Source organism: Lipotes vexillifer, unplaced genomic scaffold, assembly GCF_000442215.2.
Source record: "Lipotes vexillifer unplaced genomic scaffold, Lipotes_vexillifer_v1.1 scaffold109, whole genome shotgun sequence".
NCBI lineage: Eukaryota > Metazoa > Chordata > Mammalia > Artiodactyla > Lipotidae > Lipotes > Lipotes vexillifer.
The window spans coordinates 1,561,459-1,580,770 of NW_006790015.1; the positions used below are offsets into that span (position 1 = coordinate 1,561,459).

General features: G+C 52.2%; 3 protein-coding genes across 4 annotated transcripts in view; 1 reads left to right on the top strand and 2 right to left on the bottom strand.

The window, feature by feature from the left end:
- Positions 1–2,826, top strand: part of CLCN6 (Cl-/H+ antiporter 6) — a 26,254-nt gene extending 23,428 nt beyond the window's left edge. For both annotated transcript variants that reach the window (XM_007463171.1, XM_007463170.1), the window contains 3 exons: positions 1–19; positions 164–289; positions 2,746–2,826. In XM_007463171.1, coding sequence (XP_007463233.1) covers positions 1–19; positions 164–289; positions 2,746–2,826 — 226 coding nt within the window. The remainder of the gene's footprint in view (positions 20–163; positions 290–2,745) is intronic.
- A 5,564-nt stretch (positions 2,827–8,390) lies between these two features.
- NPPA (natriuretic peptide A) lies at positions 8,391–9,850 on the bottom strand. The gene is made up of 3 exons (XM_007463172.1): positions 9,641–9,850; positions 9,216–9,542; positions 8,391–8,692 (listed from the first exon to the last, which is right to left on the bottom strand). Exons 1-3 carry the CDS (start codon positions 9,758–9,760, stop codon positions 8,681–8,683), a joined length of 459 nt encoding a protein of 152 aa, XP_007463234.1. The 5' UTR covers positions 9,761–9,850; the 3' UTR covers positions 8,391–8,680.
- Positions 9,851–16,589: 6,739 nt separating this feature from the next.
- Positions 16,590–18,048, bottom strand: NPPB (natriuretic peptide B). Its single transcript, XM_007463173.1, has 3 exons — positions 17,856–18,048; positions 17,342–17,597; positions 16,590–16,766 (listed from the first exon to the last, which is right to left on the bottom strand). Exons 1-3 carry the CDS (start codon positions 17,979–17,981, stop codon positions 16,750–16,752), a joined length of 399 nt encoding a protein of 132 aa, XP_007463235.1. The 5' UTR covers positions 17,982–18,048; the 3' UTR covers positions 16,590–16,749.
- Positions 18,049–19,312: the final 1,264 nt, after the last annotated feature.

Below are 19,312 nucleotides of genomic sequence, written 5' to 3' on the forward strand. Positions count from 1 at the left end.
GAACCCGCGCATGATTGTGGTGAGACGGGCTTCCCTTGGGGATGGGGCCAGGCACGGAGGCCGAGGGCCTGTCCTGCGTGGACCGCTGCTCGTCTGCACGGTTGGCATCTGATCCTGGCCAGGCAGGACGGGCCACAGGTCCCCTGTGTTGTCTCCTCTGCAGGACGTCACCCCGTACATGAACCCCGCGCCCTTCACTGTTTCCCCCAACACCCACGTCTCCCAAGTTTTCAACCTGTTCAGAACGATGGGCCTGCGGCACTTGCCCGTGGTGAATGCGGTGGGAGAGGTGAGCGAGCGTGAGGGCGCGTGTGCCTGCGGCCGCATCTTCTGAAAAGGACCCTCTAAGGGCAGCGCTGCCAGGGAGGCGAGGCCTGTCACCCAGGAAGGAGCAGCAGAATCCCGTAGGGAGGCTTCTCAGACCCAACTTGCTCTGTGGCTCCCCACCGGGGGTGAGGGGCCCAGGGGTGGAGGGGGAGACTGGGGTAGCTTCAGGAACCTTCCCCTTTGCCTCCGGGGTGTTTCTTCTACGCCGTCTCCTGGGTGGCCGGCAGATGTCGCCAGCGTCTCACTGGTCTTCCCTTCTGAGGCCCAGAAGCGCTTAGGGCCTTGTCTCTGTCCTGAAACCTTCCTCTTCACCCTTGACCTGATGGCGCCTCCTTGAGGAGGGAGTCAGTTCCCCACCTGTTATGGGAATTTGTAGCAGTAAATGAGGGAGTTTCAGACAAAATACTTGGAGAGTTTTGAAAGGTAAAATACCTAGTAATTATTGCTACAGACTTTTCCATTGTTTTCTTTTTCTTAGAACTCCATTGTTTTATTCCACAAACATTGCTGTTTGTAGAAAAATACGAAAATATAGATAGGCAGGAAAAAGAAATGCCAAACCCTGATCTCTGTAGAGGCAGCCATGTTAACTTTTCAAAGTATATCTTGTTTTTTTCCTCTGTGTCTAGACATAGAGGTTCTATATGTCAAGGTTTAGTGAAGATGTTAACACTATTTATTCTGTTTAATACCATAATTTTTCAATTAATCTATAGGAGATGACTTTCCACAGCAGAAAGTGTTCACTTGGGATACTTTGACAGCTCAGGAGCATTCCGTTGCATGGCAGTCCGGTCACTTATTCAGTAGTCCTCTGTTGTGCAATATCTAGTTAAATTTCACCATTAACGGTCACCTGTTTGAGGCTTTCGGTGGGTGTCGCCTCGTTGCCCTCCAGGAAGTGACGCCTCTCCAAAGTGAGGGTCACAGCAGGACCTCCGACGGCACGGCGTGTCCTTACGCGGGTTTAGTGGCAGGGAGTCAGATCATGTTCCTTGAAACAGAGCCACGCTGACAGTTCTAAATGCAGTTTATGGTGTGGGACACCCACCTCAGTGACAGCTGTGAGTCACTGCGATGACTGTGGAAAATACCCGTTTAGGGAGGACTCTGGTTCTCCGGACTCTCATGCTCTGCTGTGCTTCTGTCACTGGCTTGGCAGAGGAGGCCGGGTGTTCCCCACACAAAGCAGTTCTCTGGTTCTCTGGGTACCAGCTGGGTGTCCTAAACTCAACTCGGCCCTGGCGCTGTCTGCTGGGGGCGGCGTTGCGTCCCTCGGATTGAGGGCTCAGCCCCACAAGACTGTTCATCACACCCGCCTTCCCCCCCCACTTCAGTTATCAATGGAAAGTCCAGGTTGTCACCTGTGCTCCTGACTTGACTGGCTCTAAATAGGAGGTTCCCATGACCCCCTGCTCACAGAACTCCGGAAAACAGTTACTTATATCCTTTTATAGTAAACAGTAATTTAGTAACCCCGGAATGGCCTGATGGAGGAGATACACCGGGCAAGGGATGTGGGATGGGGTGCCCAGCTCTGCGTCCTCTCTGGCGCCACCTAGCACCTTACATGTTCACCAGCCTGGACGTTCTCCAAACCCTGTAACTCAGGGATTTTAATAGAGGCTTCATGACATAGGCATGATTGATTACATCATTGGCCATTGGTGCTCGATTCAACCTCCAGCCCTCCCCTCCCACAGCTAGGGGGTGGTGGGAATGAAAATTCCAATCTTCTAGTCACACACTTGGTTCCCTGGGAAACCAGCCTCCATCCTTAAGGGCTTTCTAAAAGTTACTTCATTAACATAAACGGTGGGGTGGTTGAAAGGGGCTTGTTATGAATAATAAGACACCCTTATTACTCATCACTTAGGAAATGCCAAAAGTTTTAAGAGCTTTGTGCCAGGAACTAGGACAAAGTCCAAATATGTGTTATTATGAATCCCAATATCACAGTGACTCAGGTAGTTCTGAAAGATGGTATTTCTGAGCTGGAGCAGGGGTCACCGCCTCTCAGAAGCCTTCCCTGGGCTCTGCGTCTTGCACACACACACCAAGCAGGCTGTGTGTGGTGGCTGAGAAGCTAGAGAGCGTGGGCCCTGTTTAAAAAGACATTCACATTCAGATTCTAGCCGGCCCAACTAAAACCGTTTGGAGCTAAATTTGTCCCATTGGCCTCCAGCTTGCGATCGCAAGTTGTCTCTTTATCTCGTTCCCATCTAGAAATTAGGTGGCCTTTGAAATGAGTGTCTTGATCATGTTGTCAGGCCTGTCCCCGTCCTTCCAGGACCTGATTCTGGCCCTGCCGTTTATTGAGACGGGCCGGGCAAGCTCTGTCCACTCCTGTCCCTCATGTTCTTGTCCCAGTGGGGTTCACTCTGCAGGTGACTTGGGTCTTTTTTTGCTTCGTCCTAGATTGTTGGGGTCATCACACGGCACAACCTGACACGCGAGTTTCTGCAGGCACGGCTGCGGCAGCACTACCAGACCCTATGACGGCCTGGCTCGGCCTCGCCGCCACGTGCCAGCACGTCCTCTCCGGGAGCTACAGCTCGGGCCCTGCCGCCATAGCTGGCCAGGGCTGTTCCCGGGCACGGAAGATTCCCAGTCGCCCGCTCGCTTGGAAAGCCTACAATCATCGAACACTTTGCCGTCAGAGCTCCTGGGGGTGGTGTCAAGCCATCAGAGTCTGGACTTGTGTGACCTCAGCCAGTGTTTTCCCCGTTTCCTGCCCCCTGCGCCCCCCCATCCAGTGCTGGCACAGGCCCCAGCCCCTCCTCCCCGCTAGCACCAGGACCAGAGGGGAAGTCAGGCCTCACCCACTGGCGGGGGCGCTCGGAGCAGGTTCCCCACCACCTCTTTGCTCCTTTCCTAGGGAACCCAGCTGTTGCCTTAAACCATCGTGGGAGGGACCTTGACCGAGGCAAACACTGGGTGGGATGCCAGTTGCAGAATTCAGTCAATTACTAAATTGAGGAATTGGGCCCTGAGAAAACTACGCGTGTTTCAGGGAGGCCCGCCTTCACTGAGACAAGAAGTTGACATCTTCAGCAGTTCATTTTGAGGGAAGTTCTGCTGCTGGGCGTGAGCTGGTGCTCTGGTCTCGCTGCTGTGCTGTGAATCTAGAGCCCTAGAAGCACAAAGCATTCAAATCCCGCTACTAGTTCCTGAACAGTAACTCTGGCAGTAGGGTTAGATTCACATCTGCCCTAGTTTTGAGCATTTCGGCTTCCTCTCCATTTTCCAAATTACCCGTGGTCTCCGAGTGCCACGTTTTTACCCTGGTCCTTTTCTTCTCCGAGGATCTTGGCATCACCCCTGGAAGCAGGGCCCCCCTAGATAACACTGCCTCACCTGACTCTGGGCAATGGTGCGGTTGTTCAGAGGACGGAAAGGAGTGAATGCTGAGCCAGGTCCACTCACAGGTACACGATGTGGCTTAAAAAGCCAGAGTGTGACAGTACAGCAGATGTTTATTCGAGGAAGAGGGTGTCTGCCCCTCACGAGCACTTCTCTCTGGCCTCCTGCTGGCCATCCCCAGCCTACCGAGTGGCTCAGCAGTGGAAACTTCAGGAGGGGTTAATGGCGGGGAGAGGGAGGTGGCTCCTGCCAGCATGTGCCATCAAGCGGAGGAAGCCTCCCTCTGTCTTTCAGTGACTTAGTTTCCCTGTGGGCTGGTTGGTCCTCTCTGAACAGGCACCCAAAGGCATTTGCGCTTACTTTCCTCTTGTGCTCTCTCTACATGTTTAGCAACATCTTAGGCCCATCGTGCAACCATGTGGCAGATGTGCTCTGAGGGTCAAGGTGGCATTCATTTGCATTACGTTTGTTGTTTGTTTGTTTGTTTTTTAATCATGGAATTTACCTGAGGACGTCAGTGCCAGGCCTCAGCAACGCAGTTCTCTCCCCTCAGCCTCCCGACTTCTGTTGCGGCCTTTAAGCCTGGGGAGTGGGTGTCCGCTGGCTCAGGTCTTGCACTCCACACACTCTAGGGAACAACTGCACCTACGCCGGGGGGCTGCGTCAGCATCATTGCCAATGACTCTGGCCTCTCCATTCCTCCATTTTCTTAATCTCTTTGACCAAAATTGCTTCGACCTATAAAATTTTCAACTTCCTTGGGTGCACTTGACTTATGAAACACAGATGAAACTCCCAGTAAGTAGTTCAGGAAATCACAAGGACCAAAAGGGCAAGCCCTTCTAAATGTGATTGCGTTCAACCAGCTGCCAGTATTTTAAGGCAGCATTCGGAACTTGACCGCATTATTTCTTCCTTTTATTGAGAAGGAAACCAATGCCCAAGTCAGACGAGTGGCATGACCGCCCATACCAGGAACCTGCTTTCCTCTTCCCTCTCCTTTCCTCTCCTGAAATTGGTAGCACTGAGGTCCTGCTTGAGGATCTCCCGCTCCCAGAGGGCGGGGTCACAGGCTGCTGGCCTCCCGGACACCCTGGGTGAGTGGTGTCGGGATTTATGCCTCCTGCACATCACGTCGTGTTTAAGTCACCAGATATTTTGTCCCCTTCAGTGTAGCCCAGAGATAGATGGCGGAGTGCAAACGACTCCCTCCCCCAGAACGGACTGGACGGCCACCAAGGAGGACCCAAACCCAGCCCCTCTGGAAAGGCACGTTATTTCCTTTCCTCTCCTGGCGTCTTGCCCTTTCCAGACAAGCCCAGAGACAAGCGGGGCTCCACTTTTAACAAAATAACTGTAAGCCTCCCTCCTTTGATTTCTGTTGGTTAGAAATCTGCATCTCAACATCTCACCTGTTACCAGTCTGATCACCTCCCGGTGAACCTGGCACCTGGATAAACAGAAACCCTGGGGCGGGGGGGGCTGGGGCTGGGGTTGGCTAGAGATGTTTTCCTGTTTCCCTGGCCGAGGTGATGGGGGAGGGGGCCAAGAGTCCCCACCCGCCTGGGGGACCTTTGTGCTCTGGGGGACGATTTGCTCGTGACCTTGTTTAACTAACAGTTCCGGACTGGAATGGACACTTGTATACTTGACCCAGCTGACCATGTGACATTTCTGATGCAAAATCACGCACTGACATGGCCCTCGGGGGACAAGAAAGCCTCCCAAAAGGCCAGCATCGCCCTCCCAGGCCTGCAGTATTGATGTGCAGTGTTGCCCCACGGCTCGTGGACCTTGGTCATTTCAACAGTAGCGGCTTCCTTCTTTCTGTTGTTTGCACTGTTTGTTTATATGGTAATGTTAGCTAATTTTACTGTGTATATATATTGTATTTTTTTTAATTTGTAAAATTTTATTCTTATTTGAACTCTTGGAACTTGGAAGTTCTCACTGTAACTGTAACATGTCAGAATAAAATGTCTTCATCTCCATCATCCTCTTGTCTCCACCGTGCACTTTCTTTAGAGTGGTACGTACTTGGTTTTCATTTCACTCCCTCTCTCTTTCTAATATGTAAAAATTGCACAGCTGGGGAGGGGGTTTATAGTCTCAGGTCTTTTTCTATAGCTCTCCCAGCAGGACTCTTCATCCGCAGCGGCCCACTTACCACCTTAGTATAAGAACCAGTTTAGTCCTGAGGAACTTAGCAAAAACCGCCGGTGTTCCCCCTCTCCTGTTCCCCCTTCACATCGATGCTGTTGGGCCTAGTTTACAGGTCCTTTCCTCCTATAAAGCCACCTGTCCTTCCAGCCTTTCCTTCCCGCAGCAGTCGGTGGAGAAGCCATTCGGATCCTGCTGGTGTTCCATTTAGGAAGCTGCCCCGCAGGCAGATTTCCCCGATGTCCAACCAGAACAAATGGACCTGGTGCTGGGCCTGAGGATGTTTAGCCCTTGCAGCCAGCTTCCGTCGCTGCCACCTGCCGTGGCTCTTTGCTCACATTTTGTTTTGCCGGAAACGTGATTTTCTTGGTCTCCAGTTGTTCTGCCTCGAGTTGCCACTCCACAGTGGCGAACGGTCTCAAGTCGGCTCAGGTCCCTCCACCCATCCCCCCGTCCACCCATCCCCAAGGGTCCTCTAAGTTCCAGGGGCGTCTCTTGTGCGTTTGGGTATTTGGCACTTCAGTGAATTCCATTGGCGGGCACCCTCTGTGTCACTGCGACACCTTGGCCGTGAGCCCAGGTCCCCGCTCCTCTCCTCTCAGCAGCTCCCACTCCCCCAGTGCCGGACCTCAGGAGCCGGCTTTGGACGGACGCCTCTTCCTTGCTCTCCACACTCCTGGTCCTTGTTAGTCCTCTGTTCTTGGCTTTCCACCCTCTGCGTTCAGAGTCCACGTAAGGAACATCTTTATGAGAAGTGGTTACCTTAGTGTTCTTTCCCCACCTCCCTCTCTAACCATCAGTTCACTCCTGGCCTCCCCTTCCCTCTACAAGGAGCAAGTTGCTAATTTATTTCCTCTTTTCTCAATTTCTGTACCAAACCAAGACAATTTGACCAACATTTATAGAGCACCCAAAGTGCCACGTGCTGCAGGGGCTGCTGAAGGGGCATTGACCCTCCAGGAGCTTGCAGCTCAGGGACACAGACGCAGTTGCATACCAAGACAAATTGTGGTCTATGATAATAGCTATACGATGGTTATAAAATGCTGCCAGTGGAGAGCTTGATTTGTCCTGGGCATGTGGTATCAGGGAAGGCTTCAGGGAGGAAGTGGCATTCTCAGTGAGCCTTGAGAAATGAGCAAAACGGTCTCAAGGGCTCTGGATAGAGGGCATTCTAGGTGGAAGGAACAGCGTGAATAAGGGCGTGGGGAAGCGAAGGTGGAGGGTTGTTGGAGGAGTGTCGTAGAATCTGATTCAGAGAGTGTGGTGTCAGCGGGTAACGGCTGGAAAAATTGGTCAGAGCACTGCCTCGTGTTGCAGGTGAACTCAGGGCCTGGTATTTTCTGCTTTGGGCAGCACCCTTTTCAGAAGCAGATACAAAAAAACTTCTCCAGTGGCTCCCACCTTAGTAAAACCTACAAGTCCAAACACCTTGGACCTGAATTTAGGAAAGCCAATGGCTAATTTTTAAATTTAGTGCCCAAAAGTCACATAAACTTGAAGTCTGTCAGCACAGCAAACATTTTCTTTCTACACTTTGCTCAGCTTTTAAACCCAAATACCCTGCCTACTCTTTTTCAGATTAAAAGTGCAAAATTCACTCAGCGGGCACACTGCCTCTCAGAAGGTGTCAGAGAAGAGTTAGTGCCCTTATTTTACATATGTGCCTCTAAAACATAATAACAGTAACAAAAAAACACTAAGTGTACAAAAAGTGTCATATTGAGTACAGAAAAAAAGCCCAGATGTTTGTAAGTTTTCTTTTCAATAAATAAGTGCCCTGAATGTGAGCAAATCTGCATATAAAGATAAATGCCCTTTTGGTCTCCAGGGGCTTTTTCAGGATCCATGGTGAGGCTGCAGTGTGAGTGAGAGCAAGTTGAGAGCTGTGGTTTGAGACCTGACCCCCTACACACACACACACACACACGTGCTCACGGAGGGAGAAATGAAAGGAAGCCGAGTTTGTCCAAACCCATAGAACGTACACCACCAAGAGTGAACTCGATGTGAACTATGGACGTTAAGTGATCATGATATGTCATTGTAGGTTCATCCATGGTAACAAATGTCCCTCTCTGGCAGGGATGTAGATAATGGAGGAGGCTGTACATGTGGGACGGACAGGGATATGTGGGAAATCTCTACTTCCTGTTCAATTTTGCTGTGAACCTCTAACTGCTCCCCAAAATAAGTTTATTATTTTTTTTAAAAAAGGAGGAAGAGGGCTTCCCTGGTGGCGCAGTGATTGGGAGTCCGCCTGCCGATGCAGGGGACTCGGGTTCGTGCCCCGGTTCCGGGAAGATCCCACACGCCGCGGAGCGGCTGGGCCCCTGAGCCATGGCCGCTGAGCCTGCACGTCCGGAGCCTGTGCTCCGCAATGGGAGAGGCCCGCGTACCGCAAAAAAAAAAAAAAAAAAAAAAAAAAAGGAGGAAGAAAAGAACTGAGCATTATTCTCTTTGACAAAAGGTAAAATGACAAGGACTATCAGGCTGAACTCCCTTCCCCAGGAAATGAAAGAAATGACGCCGAGCCTCCAGCTTCTGTCCGTGGTGCTGAAGTTTATTCATTTTTCAAACCGATGTCAGTAACAGGTGATTAAAATTTAACGCATGGGTGGGAGAGGTGGAGAAGCCACAACTAAACCACTTTATCTACTTTTAGCATAAAATGTGAGAATTGTTGACAGGAGGCTGATGCTTGAATAGGACGCTCGTCACAACTCAACCTGATGGCAACGAGATGGGACAAAGCTGAATGAGAGATCCCAGGGGGTGAGGGTCTCTTGAAGTCTGCCGGGGGCCTGGCCCGCCTTTTCCTCCCCGGCCGTTATCTTCGGTACTACAAAGAGAGCAGAGACATGTTTGGCTTGATGACCTGCCTCCACTGGAGAAAGTCAGCTTCATAGGACCGTGCTTCCTTCCCACCAGCCCCCGCTCCAGCTTGACGACCCTCTGAGTTCCACGAACTGGTAAACAAATTGCCCATTAGAAGCCAGTAAAGTCAATCCTGGTAAATTCTGATCCTTCGGGATCTGACAGTTCCTCGAGGGCCATGAACTGCCAATCAGCATTACTCAGGTGACTTGGCCCCATGAACATATTAAGTTCCCAGGGCTCCTAGCAGGAACTTCTTTTCCTCTTAGCATTTTCTCAGCAGACTGTAGCTGAGGATGGTATCATGGTTCTGAGACTCATGGGGCACCTACCCAGTTGGGACAGAAATTTCAAAGGGAGTAAGCTTCTGTGCTGTTCCCTTTCCTGCGGAAGGCGTCCCCTGGTGGTATCCTTTCACAAGGTTTGAACCTCAACAAAACCACAATTTCCTTCCTGCCCACCCCATTTCCATCCGCAGTTCCTCTTACCCGGAAGCTGTTACAGCCCAGTCCGCTCTGGGCTCCAATCCTGTCCATCCTGCCCCCGAAGCAGCTGGACCTCCGCAGGCTCCGAGGGGCAGCGAGCAGCGCCCTCAGCTTGCTGTTCAGGAGGGCAGATCTATCGGAGGCTTCCCAGGGGCCCCGCCCAAGGGCACCCTCATCTCTCTGGGCTGGGTGGACCTCCCCGGTCCAGGGAGGCATCTCAGAAAGGGGGCTGAGAGGGACCCCAGCTTCCTCATTCTGCTCACTTAGTACTTGTTGGGGCACAGCCTCATCTTCTAAAGGCATCTTGTCCTCCAGATGGTCCAGCAAGTTCTTTACAAAAGGAAAACAGGGAAAGGGAGAAGTCTCACTGCCTGGCACAGCGTCACAAAGCCCCCTCATCCCAGACCGTGCCCCTTTCCTGGCCCTACCTTGAAATCCATCAGGTCTGCGTTGGACACAGAGCCATACACGGGGTTCGCTCCGGTTTGCCCTGGGAGCTGAAACGCCAGAAAGAGGAGGAAGCTCGTGGCGATGGTGGCGGAGCCCATGCTGGCGTCGGTCAAGGGGTGGTCTGGTGCTCGCTGCCTCTTCTCTCTCCTCTCCGCTTTCCCACCCGTGGCCTTCCTCCGTCTCCGTCTCCCAGCTGCCCTGCGCCTCCTCTTTTTATAGCCCCTTGGCTCTCTGAGAGCACAAGAGGGACGGAACCCTCCCCATTCTGTCACTTGCAGCGATAAAGCAGCTGAGCGAGGAGGCAGCAGAAGATGCCCTTTTAAAGTTATCAGTCCAGCCAGCTCGTCACAGCCCCTCCGCCTTGAGCAGCTCCAACGAGCCCGGGACCCCCAGCTGCAGGAGCCACATTCTTGTTGATTTGCCTCAAGAGGTTCCCACTTCAAAGGTGTGAGAAGAGCAAAAAAGAGTCCTTGGTTATCTCACAGCGGTGCCTCAGGCTTCTTTCTCATCAGCAACCGGACCCATGCAGGGAAGCAGAGGGTGACGGTTGGCCGGCGCCCAGCTCCCCCGTTGGTTTGCGGCTCAGCTGTCAGGGGCTCCAAATAAGGGCGGGAGGGGAGGAAATGGCAGGCAGCCGGCAGCTCAGCTCAGGACAGATTAGTCCAGATGCTCAAGCTGGCCTCATACCTGACTCATCGGCGGCGAGGGCAGACCTCCCCCTCCACAGGGCTGTCCTGACACCTGGCTGTCACTCTCAGCGGTCAGGTGAAGAGGGAGTTATTTTTTAGCATCCTAAGTCAGCCAGAACCAAGTGTGACAAATGTCCCAAGAACTCCACTCCCAAACAGAAACACAAGAAAAGTTTTGGGAACGCAATCATTCCTCTGCAAAGCTCCCCCGCTTCACCGCACGGCTCCCCCCAAGGCGCTGGGGGAGATTGGTGCTAAAAGGATGCCAGCATTTTCATTTATAGAAGCTTGCTGCTCCTCAGACTCTAGGTTTGAGGCTTGTAATGCCTCACACCTCGCCGGGAAAGCTCCCGTGGCGAAGTCGGCTGCTGGAGCGAGGTGGGATGCAGCTGTGGCCCATGGAATTTCCCTTAATGCCTCCCATGTCCATCTCCAAGGCCAGGCAAGCAATGAGCCAGTGAAGCCGCCATTTTCCTGGCCCCCAAAAGAGAAGTACCAGGCAGCGGGCCTGTCCACATGTAATGAGCGACCTCCACTTACTAAGCACTGGACTTAACGCTCTACACTCTTCAATGTAACATATCCGGGGGAAACACTACACTTGAAGGGATGACAGCCCTGCATTGCAGCCCCAAACAAGCCAAATTGCATACATCTTCGGGGCCTTATTCTCCTCATCTGTGAGGCTCATAAGAGCTATTAATATGCGAACGTATTTTGAAGTGTGAATTGCTATATAATTGCACGATGCTCACAATGGTTGTCCTTACTGGTTGGTTGGAATGTGCCAGGCACCGTGCTGAGAGCTTTATATGGATTCTTTCCTTTTCATCACCAGCCCCAGAAGGTGGGTAGTATTGCCCCCATTCATAGAGGGACAGAACTGAGACTGAGAGCATCTGTCACCTGCCCAATGTCACTCGGCAGAACCAGGACTCGGACCCCAGGTCTGACACCAACGCCTGTACTCTCCACCCACTTCCCAGATCCCGCTGCTTCTTTGCACGAAGGTTCCTTAACAAGCCCTTTAGTCTCAGTTTCTGATTAAACACCACCCTAATCCCAGCCTCTCAGGTTGCCTCTGAGCACCCCCTCGCCTTACCCCTGCCGTGGGACTGTAGCTTTGCGTGCTTGGCAAGTCTGCAAGTATGCGGACTATCTCAGGAAAGCACCGCGTCCAAGCCCCATGACCTATTTACACACCTAACATCTTTCAATCTACCCCATAGAAGCTCAGGAAATGTGGGTGGAATGACAGCTCTGTCCTGGCTGGACCCTCCCCCAACTGTGCTCACTCCTTGGCTGATCAGAGAGAGAGGCTGTTACGCAGTGAAAGGGCAGGAAATCCGAGCATTATGTGGCCGGGGGTCATGAGAGGTGTTCGGGGGTGGTGGGGGTTATTCTAAAGGAGAAAATATTTGGGTTCGCCAAACTCAACTTGAAATCCGAAATGAGCGCAATTCTGAGTAGGAGCGCTGGGGGCAAAGAACCGCTCTATCCTGAAGAGTCTCTGGAATGTGCTCACAGTTTAATAGCTCGGGTGGCAGGGTTATTATTAGCAAAGAGGATTCAGTGAGCAGCCACCCTGGGAGAACTGATGCTGCGTGCTGCGTGCACCACACAGCCTGGCTCCTGGAGATACCCTTTGAGACAGACCTTTGATGCAGGCAAGACTTCTGGAAGGGCATCATGGCAGGTGGCCTCTGCCACGGCTTGGCCTCTGGGGGCTGATGCGGTTCCTGCCTCCTGAGCCACTTCTGAAGTCTGTTGGTGGCCCAAGGAAAAGCGGAAATCCTGTCCAAGGTTCCAGAAGGAGAATTTCAGAATTTTCGCAGCTCCTTTTTTTAAAGTTACGTTTCTCTTCCAGAGTGAAACTGGAGTGGGGCACAGAGTGTCGTTTGTTGAGTTTCTTCTATTGTTTTTGGTGTTTTGTGGAAGGTGGGTGGCAAACAAAGAAGACTTAGATTTATTGCCCTGACTTTGTATAGGACCAGCACCACCCCCTGAACTAACAGGGCCCAGGGAAAGCAGACAATCCCCAAATACACTTACCGCCCAACCCTCTTAAAGCCTTTGACTTGTCCCTGAAATGGAAAATGCCTTGATGTATAGTTTCTCTTCATTTTCGTGCCCCTGTTCCACTTCGGGGGGGTATGTGTGGAGGAGCTAATGTTTAATGGGGTGTTTAGAAGCCAGCCTGTGGGAGTGAGAGAGAAGAAAAGCAAAAGGTACAGAAGACCAGGTCCACCCTCCACCTCCACCTCTCCCACTTGCTGAAAAATCAAAAGGCTTTATTTCCTTATCACTGGAAAGAAGTCGTCTTAGTCATATGATGGAACAAAGGTTGCAGATGGGTGGGAGGATCCAGAATGGGGTAACTCCAGTTTCTAGCCGAGTTTGGTTTCATGACTCTCCATGGGGATGCTGTGGGCTGCCTCGGGGGGCCATGAGGGCCCAGCAACGTCACATGTCGGCAGGACTGGTATGAAAAACCCATCACATTCATGGGACAAGTCTGTTAGATCTAAATAGCATAAAGCAGAAGCCCCAGTTGGGAGAAATTAGTAGGACATTGGTGCGTATTTAGGAATGATTGCTTTGGACTTTGAAAATGATGTTCTGTTTCTCTGGTGCAACATGGAGGTCACTGAGACTGGAATTTGGGGGGCAGCTTCCCCAGGAAAAAAGGCCCAAGACAAGTTGATTTGATAAAGCTTTATGGGGGTTCTAGTTCAAGGGAAGTAAGAGTGAGGAGCAAAGGGAAGTGAGATAGTGTATTAGTCAACAACTGCTGCGTGACAAATTACCCCAAACCTTAGCAACTATACATCTATTACCTAATAGTTCCTGTGGACCAGGAATCTGGCTCTGCTTTAGCTGGGTGCCCCTTGTTCAGAGCTCACACAGGCTACAATTAAGATGTTGGCCAGGGCTGCGATCATCTCAAGGCTTGGCTGGGGATCTGCTTTCAAGCTCACTCGTGTGTCTGTTGGCAGGTCTTCGGGTCCACACTGACTGTTGGCTGGAGATGTCTGTTCCTTACCACGTGGGCTTCTCCACAGAGATGCCGCTGACTTCCTTTAGGTAGAGAGGGAAACATTATGTAAGCCATCATCTCTTTGTAACCTAATCTTAGATGTGGTACCCCATCATTTCTGTTGTACTGTGTTCATTAGAAGTGAATCATAATGTCCAGCCCATACTCAGAGGGAGGGGATTACCAAGGGTTGAATACCAGGAGATGAGCATCAATGGGGGCCATCTCAGAGGCTGCCCACCACAGGTAAGGAAAGAGAAAGAGCAAATATAAAGTGATATGTTACCAAGCTGGTCACAGCTTTGCAAAAATAGCTTAGTGGTTGGTTGGTCGGCTGGTTAGTCATGCTGCACATCTCCAGAGAGCTTTGTGGAACCCAGCACCTTCGAACAGTCTATGAGGAGAGAAAAGGATGAGGGCACTGCATTAGATCCCTAGGGCTGCTGTAACAAAGTACCATAAACTGGGTATCTTAAAACAACAGAAGTGTATTGTCTCACAGTTCTGAAAGCTAGAGTCTGAAATCAAGGTGTCAGCAGGGCCAGGCTCCCTCCACAACCTGTAAGGAAGGATCCTTCCTTGTCTCTTGCAGCTTCTGGTAGCTGCCGGCAATCTTTGGCATTCCTTGACTTGTAGATGCATCCCTCCAATCTCTGTCATCATATGACCATCTTCCCTCTCTGTGTTTCTCTCTTTTCTTCTTATAAAGACACTAATCATATTGGAATAGGAGCTCACCCTACTCAAGTATGACCTCATCTCAACTAATTACATCCACAGTGACCGTGATTCGCAAACACCCCCTCCAGCATACCACCCAAGGACATACATGAGAGCCCACCCCTGCACCTTGCCCTCCCTAGGGGCCTCACAGGGAAGGGGAGTCACATGCTGGCTAAGGCATGAAGGTTCTGCTCTCTCCCCCGATGCAGGAAGAACCAGATCGAGGAGTCCAGGGCAGGGAGGCCAGTTAGGAAGCTGGTGAACCAATATGAGTGGTGAGGGAAGGAAGGAGGAGTGGACATGGTACTGGCCTGGGTGGTCCAGCCAAAGAACAGAGTCAAGGAAGATTCCAAGGGCTGAAGTCATCGAGGGTGGAGCCCTGGGAGAAGGTTTACTCATTCGGGAGTGTCATAGTTTGGGTTCTCCTGAATCTGAGACAAGTATTCAAGCAAAGCAGTTTATTTTGGAGATAATCCCAGGAAATACTGGCAGGAGAGTGGGGAAGTGACCAGGGAGAGAAGGAGTTTAGCTGCACGGATCACCGTGGGCAGTTGCAGCTTAATCCTAACCCCCCCGCAGAGAAATCCAGTAACCAGTGAAAGATACGCACCACCTGTGAACAGAGGGCTCTCCTAGGTGTTGGCTGAGTGTTGTTCCTGGTCCGTGTCAATTCCCCAGCACTTCCTGCCTGTTCGCAGGAAGTGGACTCTGGCTGCCAGAGAAAGTCCTCGGGCAGGAAAGTGCAGTGCTGCTGGATGAAATTAGGGCTAGTGTGCACTGAAGCAGCAAGGGCAGGGGCTGTACTTGGCAGTGCCAGAGACAAGATACTGGGGGCACAAGAGTGGGAGCCAAGGTCCCATGGCTGAAATGTTCCAGGATGCCCAGGCAGCTGTATGGAGTCTGGCTCCTGACCCCACGGAAACGGGCCACTTAGTAGAAAAGCATTGATTGCATGAAAAATCCTACAGAGACAGGGATAGAAGGTTGAGAACTGCCACACGAACAAAGACAAATGACCAAGTTCATGACTTTGTTTAGACCTGGTTCTGCATGAGGAAAGAATGCACTTTGCTTTCTTGCCACAAATCATTCTCAGAAGGGTCAAAGCTGGGAATTCAAAAAAAAATTCAAAAAAAAAAAGGGGGGGGCGCTTCCCTGGTGGCGCAAGTGGTTGAGAGTCTGCCTGCCGATGCAGGGGACAGGGGTTCATGCCCTGGTCCGGGAAGATCCCACATGCCGCAGAGCGGCTGGGCCCGTGAGCCATGGCCGCTGAGCCTGCGCATCCGGAGCCTGTGCTCCGCAGCGGGAGAGCCCACAGCAGTGAGAGGCCCACATAGCGCAAACAAAACAAAACAAAACAAACATTAGGCAGAGATGGCTCACAGTTTTATTGGAAAATAAGTTGGTCCTAAAACCTTATCTTCAAAATCTGAATCTCATTAGATATGTCTAATGCACACTGGGTTAAAATGAGAAATAACACAAAGACCCACCACTTCTCTTTCCCACACTCAAAGAAACATCAGATGAGAACAGCAGAAAAGCCATAAGAGAGTCACGTGGATCTCTGCTCAAACCTCAGTGTTGGCACTTAGCAGCTGAATGCTTTCAGGTAAGATGCTTCCCTTTTCTGGGTCTCAGTTTTCTCATCCATAAAGAGGGGATAATAATAGTCCTGTCCTCCTGCAGAGGTGGGATCGTAAAAGGCATTCTAGGCAAAGGAAACTGCATGAGCTGAAGCCTGGGAGCCTGAAAGCAGGAGACAGTTCTGCAGCATGACCTGGGATGCCTGGAACCCAAGATGCAGGGGAACGAGGACCCTGAGAGGAGAGGGCAGTGACCTCTACTAGGACTCCCTGCTGATTAAGGCAACACAGTAGGATTCTAGGGCTTGTCTCCTTTTCTGCCTTGGAATAAAGGTCTTCTCTCTCTAGGGCAGAGAGGAAGTGAAGACGTGGGGCCCCAAAGGAAAGGCACCCTGAAATGCTGGGCCTCTTTCAGGCACTTCTAAACTTATGGGCTCAGGAAATGAAAATGCTATTAAACTCAGGGTTTAGAAGCCTCCTTTCCAGGATGACATCAGGAATTGAAGACTTGAACCTGAGGTTTGGGGCAAATGGAGGGCTCACCCCCATCAGGAATGCAAATAAGCTGGCATATCTCTTTCTCCCTCTCTCTCTCTCTCTCTCTCTCTCTCTCTCTCTCTCTCACACACACACACACACACACACACACACACACACACACACACAAAAAGCGCCCCCAATCTCGGAGAGCTTCTGGAAACAACAAAGCCCTTAAAGAAAAGCAGCCGCCCCCCCAACCCCCCAACTGTTTGACCAGCCCTTGAAGCCGTGTCCCCGCCCCACCATTAGGACACCTTTGGGATCTTCAAGAAAACACAAGGTTTGACTGTTTTTCAATGATGGATTATGTTTTAGAACACTGAGACAAATCAATTTCAAAAGAAAAAGCTATAATATTGACTTTATTTCATCATGGAAAATTTGTGCTCAAAGATAAGAACCATCTCATATAAAACAAACAAATAAATAAATAAATAAGTAAAAATAAATAGGAGTTGCTTCAAAGGGGAGCAGGGGGTTGAGGGAGAATCAGATGCAGCCAGGACCTTCTCTTAATACCTCCTCAGCACTGTGTGGGAAAGAGAGAGAGAGTGATGATTACATTTGGGTGGGAGACAGGCAGGGCCTGAGCTTCCTCTCACCATGTGCCATCTGTGCCTCCCCCCTCTTCAGGCATCTGGATGTCTGAGGCTTTGGAATAATCTACCTCCCTGGACCTTGCTTTCCTCGTTGTAAACTGGGGATTGCCATCACCCTGGTGATCCTGCCCTCTGCCCTTGCAGCTCTAGACAGTTCAGGGGAAACCAGGAGGAAAATGTTTAATACTCTTTCTGCGCCAAGAAGGGTCTGCCAGGCAATTGACCGAATTACACGGATGTAATTCATGGGATGACCGAATTACATCCTAAGGTGATTCTGCCCCTTTTGGTAAGAGAGGCAGGAGGTGGTTAGAAGGTGGGTGGGAACTCAGAGGCATGGTAATGAATGTTGTCAAAATTTAATATTTCCAGAAAGGCGCTCCTTGACCCTGAGGACTGACGGCAAGAAAGAGTGATATCCAGGTGTCCTTTGCTCAAAGTTTGGTCCCCAGAGACTTCAAACCCAGAAAGGCGGCACGCGGTGGGAATGGGGGTGGGTGCTCACCATTGCAGCCCAGGCCGCTGAGGGAGCCGATCCGGTCCAGCCTCCGCCCAAAGCAGCCGGAGTCGCGCATCATCCTGGGGCTGCGTATTCCCCGCAGGGCCTGGAGGACGCTGTTGCCGGGCCCGAGGAGCCCCGGTGGTGCGGCCGCCCGGGTCTCCCAGGCTTCTGCGAGGCCGTGGCCCTGCTGGAGGGGGTCCAGGTCCATCTGCTCGGCCTGCAGCTCCAAGACCCTGCCTCGTAGACGGCCCAGCAGCTCCTGGGATGGGTGGGGGAAGCGGAGCCTTAGGAACCCGCACCTGGGCCCAGCCGCCCTCGATGGCGCCAAGGCAAACCGACCGCCTTGGGGACAGGGGTCCCGCACCCAGCCTCGCCGCTTTCTCACTCTCTTATCACTAATTCTCAGGGGAGGGTGGGGACCTCTTGGGACTGTGGGTGGGGGTAGGTGGGGACCCATTAATTGCTGCTGCCGGTGCCCTCCCGGCGAGCCGGGTTTACGCAGTTCGGCAGCGCTCACCTGTATCCCCCGCAGTTCCGAGGCCGGGCCGGGGCCACCTAGCGGGTAGGAATGACAGCCTGGCAGCGACAGGTGCAAGGACAGAAGGAGCATGAGCGCCCGGAGCAGCGTCGTCTGGGGGTCCATGTCGCTGGAGGGGCGGAGAGAGGTTGCCGCCGCTGCCGCTGCGCTGGGTCCCGGTTCACGTCTCACCCGCTGGGTCCTCGGGCAACCGCGGCCTTTTATCCCCCGTCCTGAGAGCCGGGCCGGCCCTGCCCCTCTGGGTTATCTCTGATTTATCGGCGCATTCCGGCCCAGCCCGCTGAGCTCAGGGCGGGGGAATGCACCTCTCCGCGCGGAGGGGTGGAGGCCGGGGAGAGCAGGCCTTGTATAGAAATGGGCCTGGCCGGCAACGGGAGCGCGCGGCGTTGGGGAGTTGGCGGGGTTGGGTAGACACCGCTATAGGTCCTTTGTCTCTCGCTTCCCCCTTTCCTGCAAAAACCCCGGGGCCTTAGAGTGGCTCTTTTCTCTTTCCTCCCCCCAGCATTCCTGGAGAGGGAAGAGGGAACCCCAGCGATCAGAGGCCCGAGGCAACTGCCGGGCGCACGGGGTGACTCAGAGAAATCACAGGCCCAGCCGCCACCCCTTCGCCGCAGCGCGTCTTCCCTCCCCGCCTGTAACTCTCCGCACCTTGTTCGGCGGCGGGTCTTCCGGGCGCTCTGACCGCTGTCCGTGGTTCTGATCGCTCTGAGCCAACAACGCAAGAGAACTCGCTCTCCTCAACGTGGGTCTTGCCAGAAAGACAAGTGTGGGGCAGGGGCAAGAGACGTCTGAGACCCCTCTCCGCCCTCTCACAACCTCCTGCACTAGGATGCTAATTCTCCAGTGTCACCTGATTAAAAGTCTGGGTATGACAAGGAACTTCTGGAATGCTGACCCTTCTTCCATCCCTTAAAGTGTAGAGATGATTTGACAGGAATTTTGAGAGGCAAGGCCCAGAGATGAAGTCATTCAGGAATGCTTCTATCACATCTCCCCCAGGTGCCAACACCTCCTCTCTCCCACCAAGCCAACATAACGGAAAAAGCAAGGATGACTGGAAGACGGTTATCTATTTGGTGGGACACTAAGGGTGTGAAAGAGTGCCTTCCACAAGGCCTCCTTCACCTGGTCGGCCATGATCTCATTCCCATTCGCAGATGGTTTGCGCCTCCTGTCTGCGATTACAAAAGGGGCTCCATAGAAAAATGGCCCTGGGAAGAGACACAGCAGATTAAATCCCCCCTAAAGTGTGCATGACTGATGTCACCACCCCTACCAGATAACTTGTGCTGAGAAGCAGCAGGATGAGGGGGCAGCATTGTTTAGGAAAGGAAATGTGTCATGACGGAGGTGGAGAAAGGGGCAGCAAAGAGCAGGAGCTGAGACCTCTAAGCAAACCTGGCCTGAAAAATAGCATCTTCCAGGTATTGAGTGAG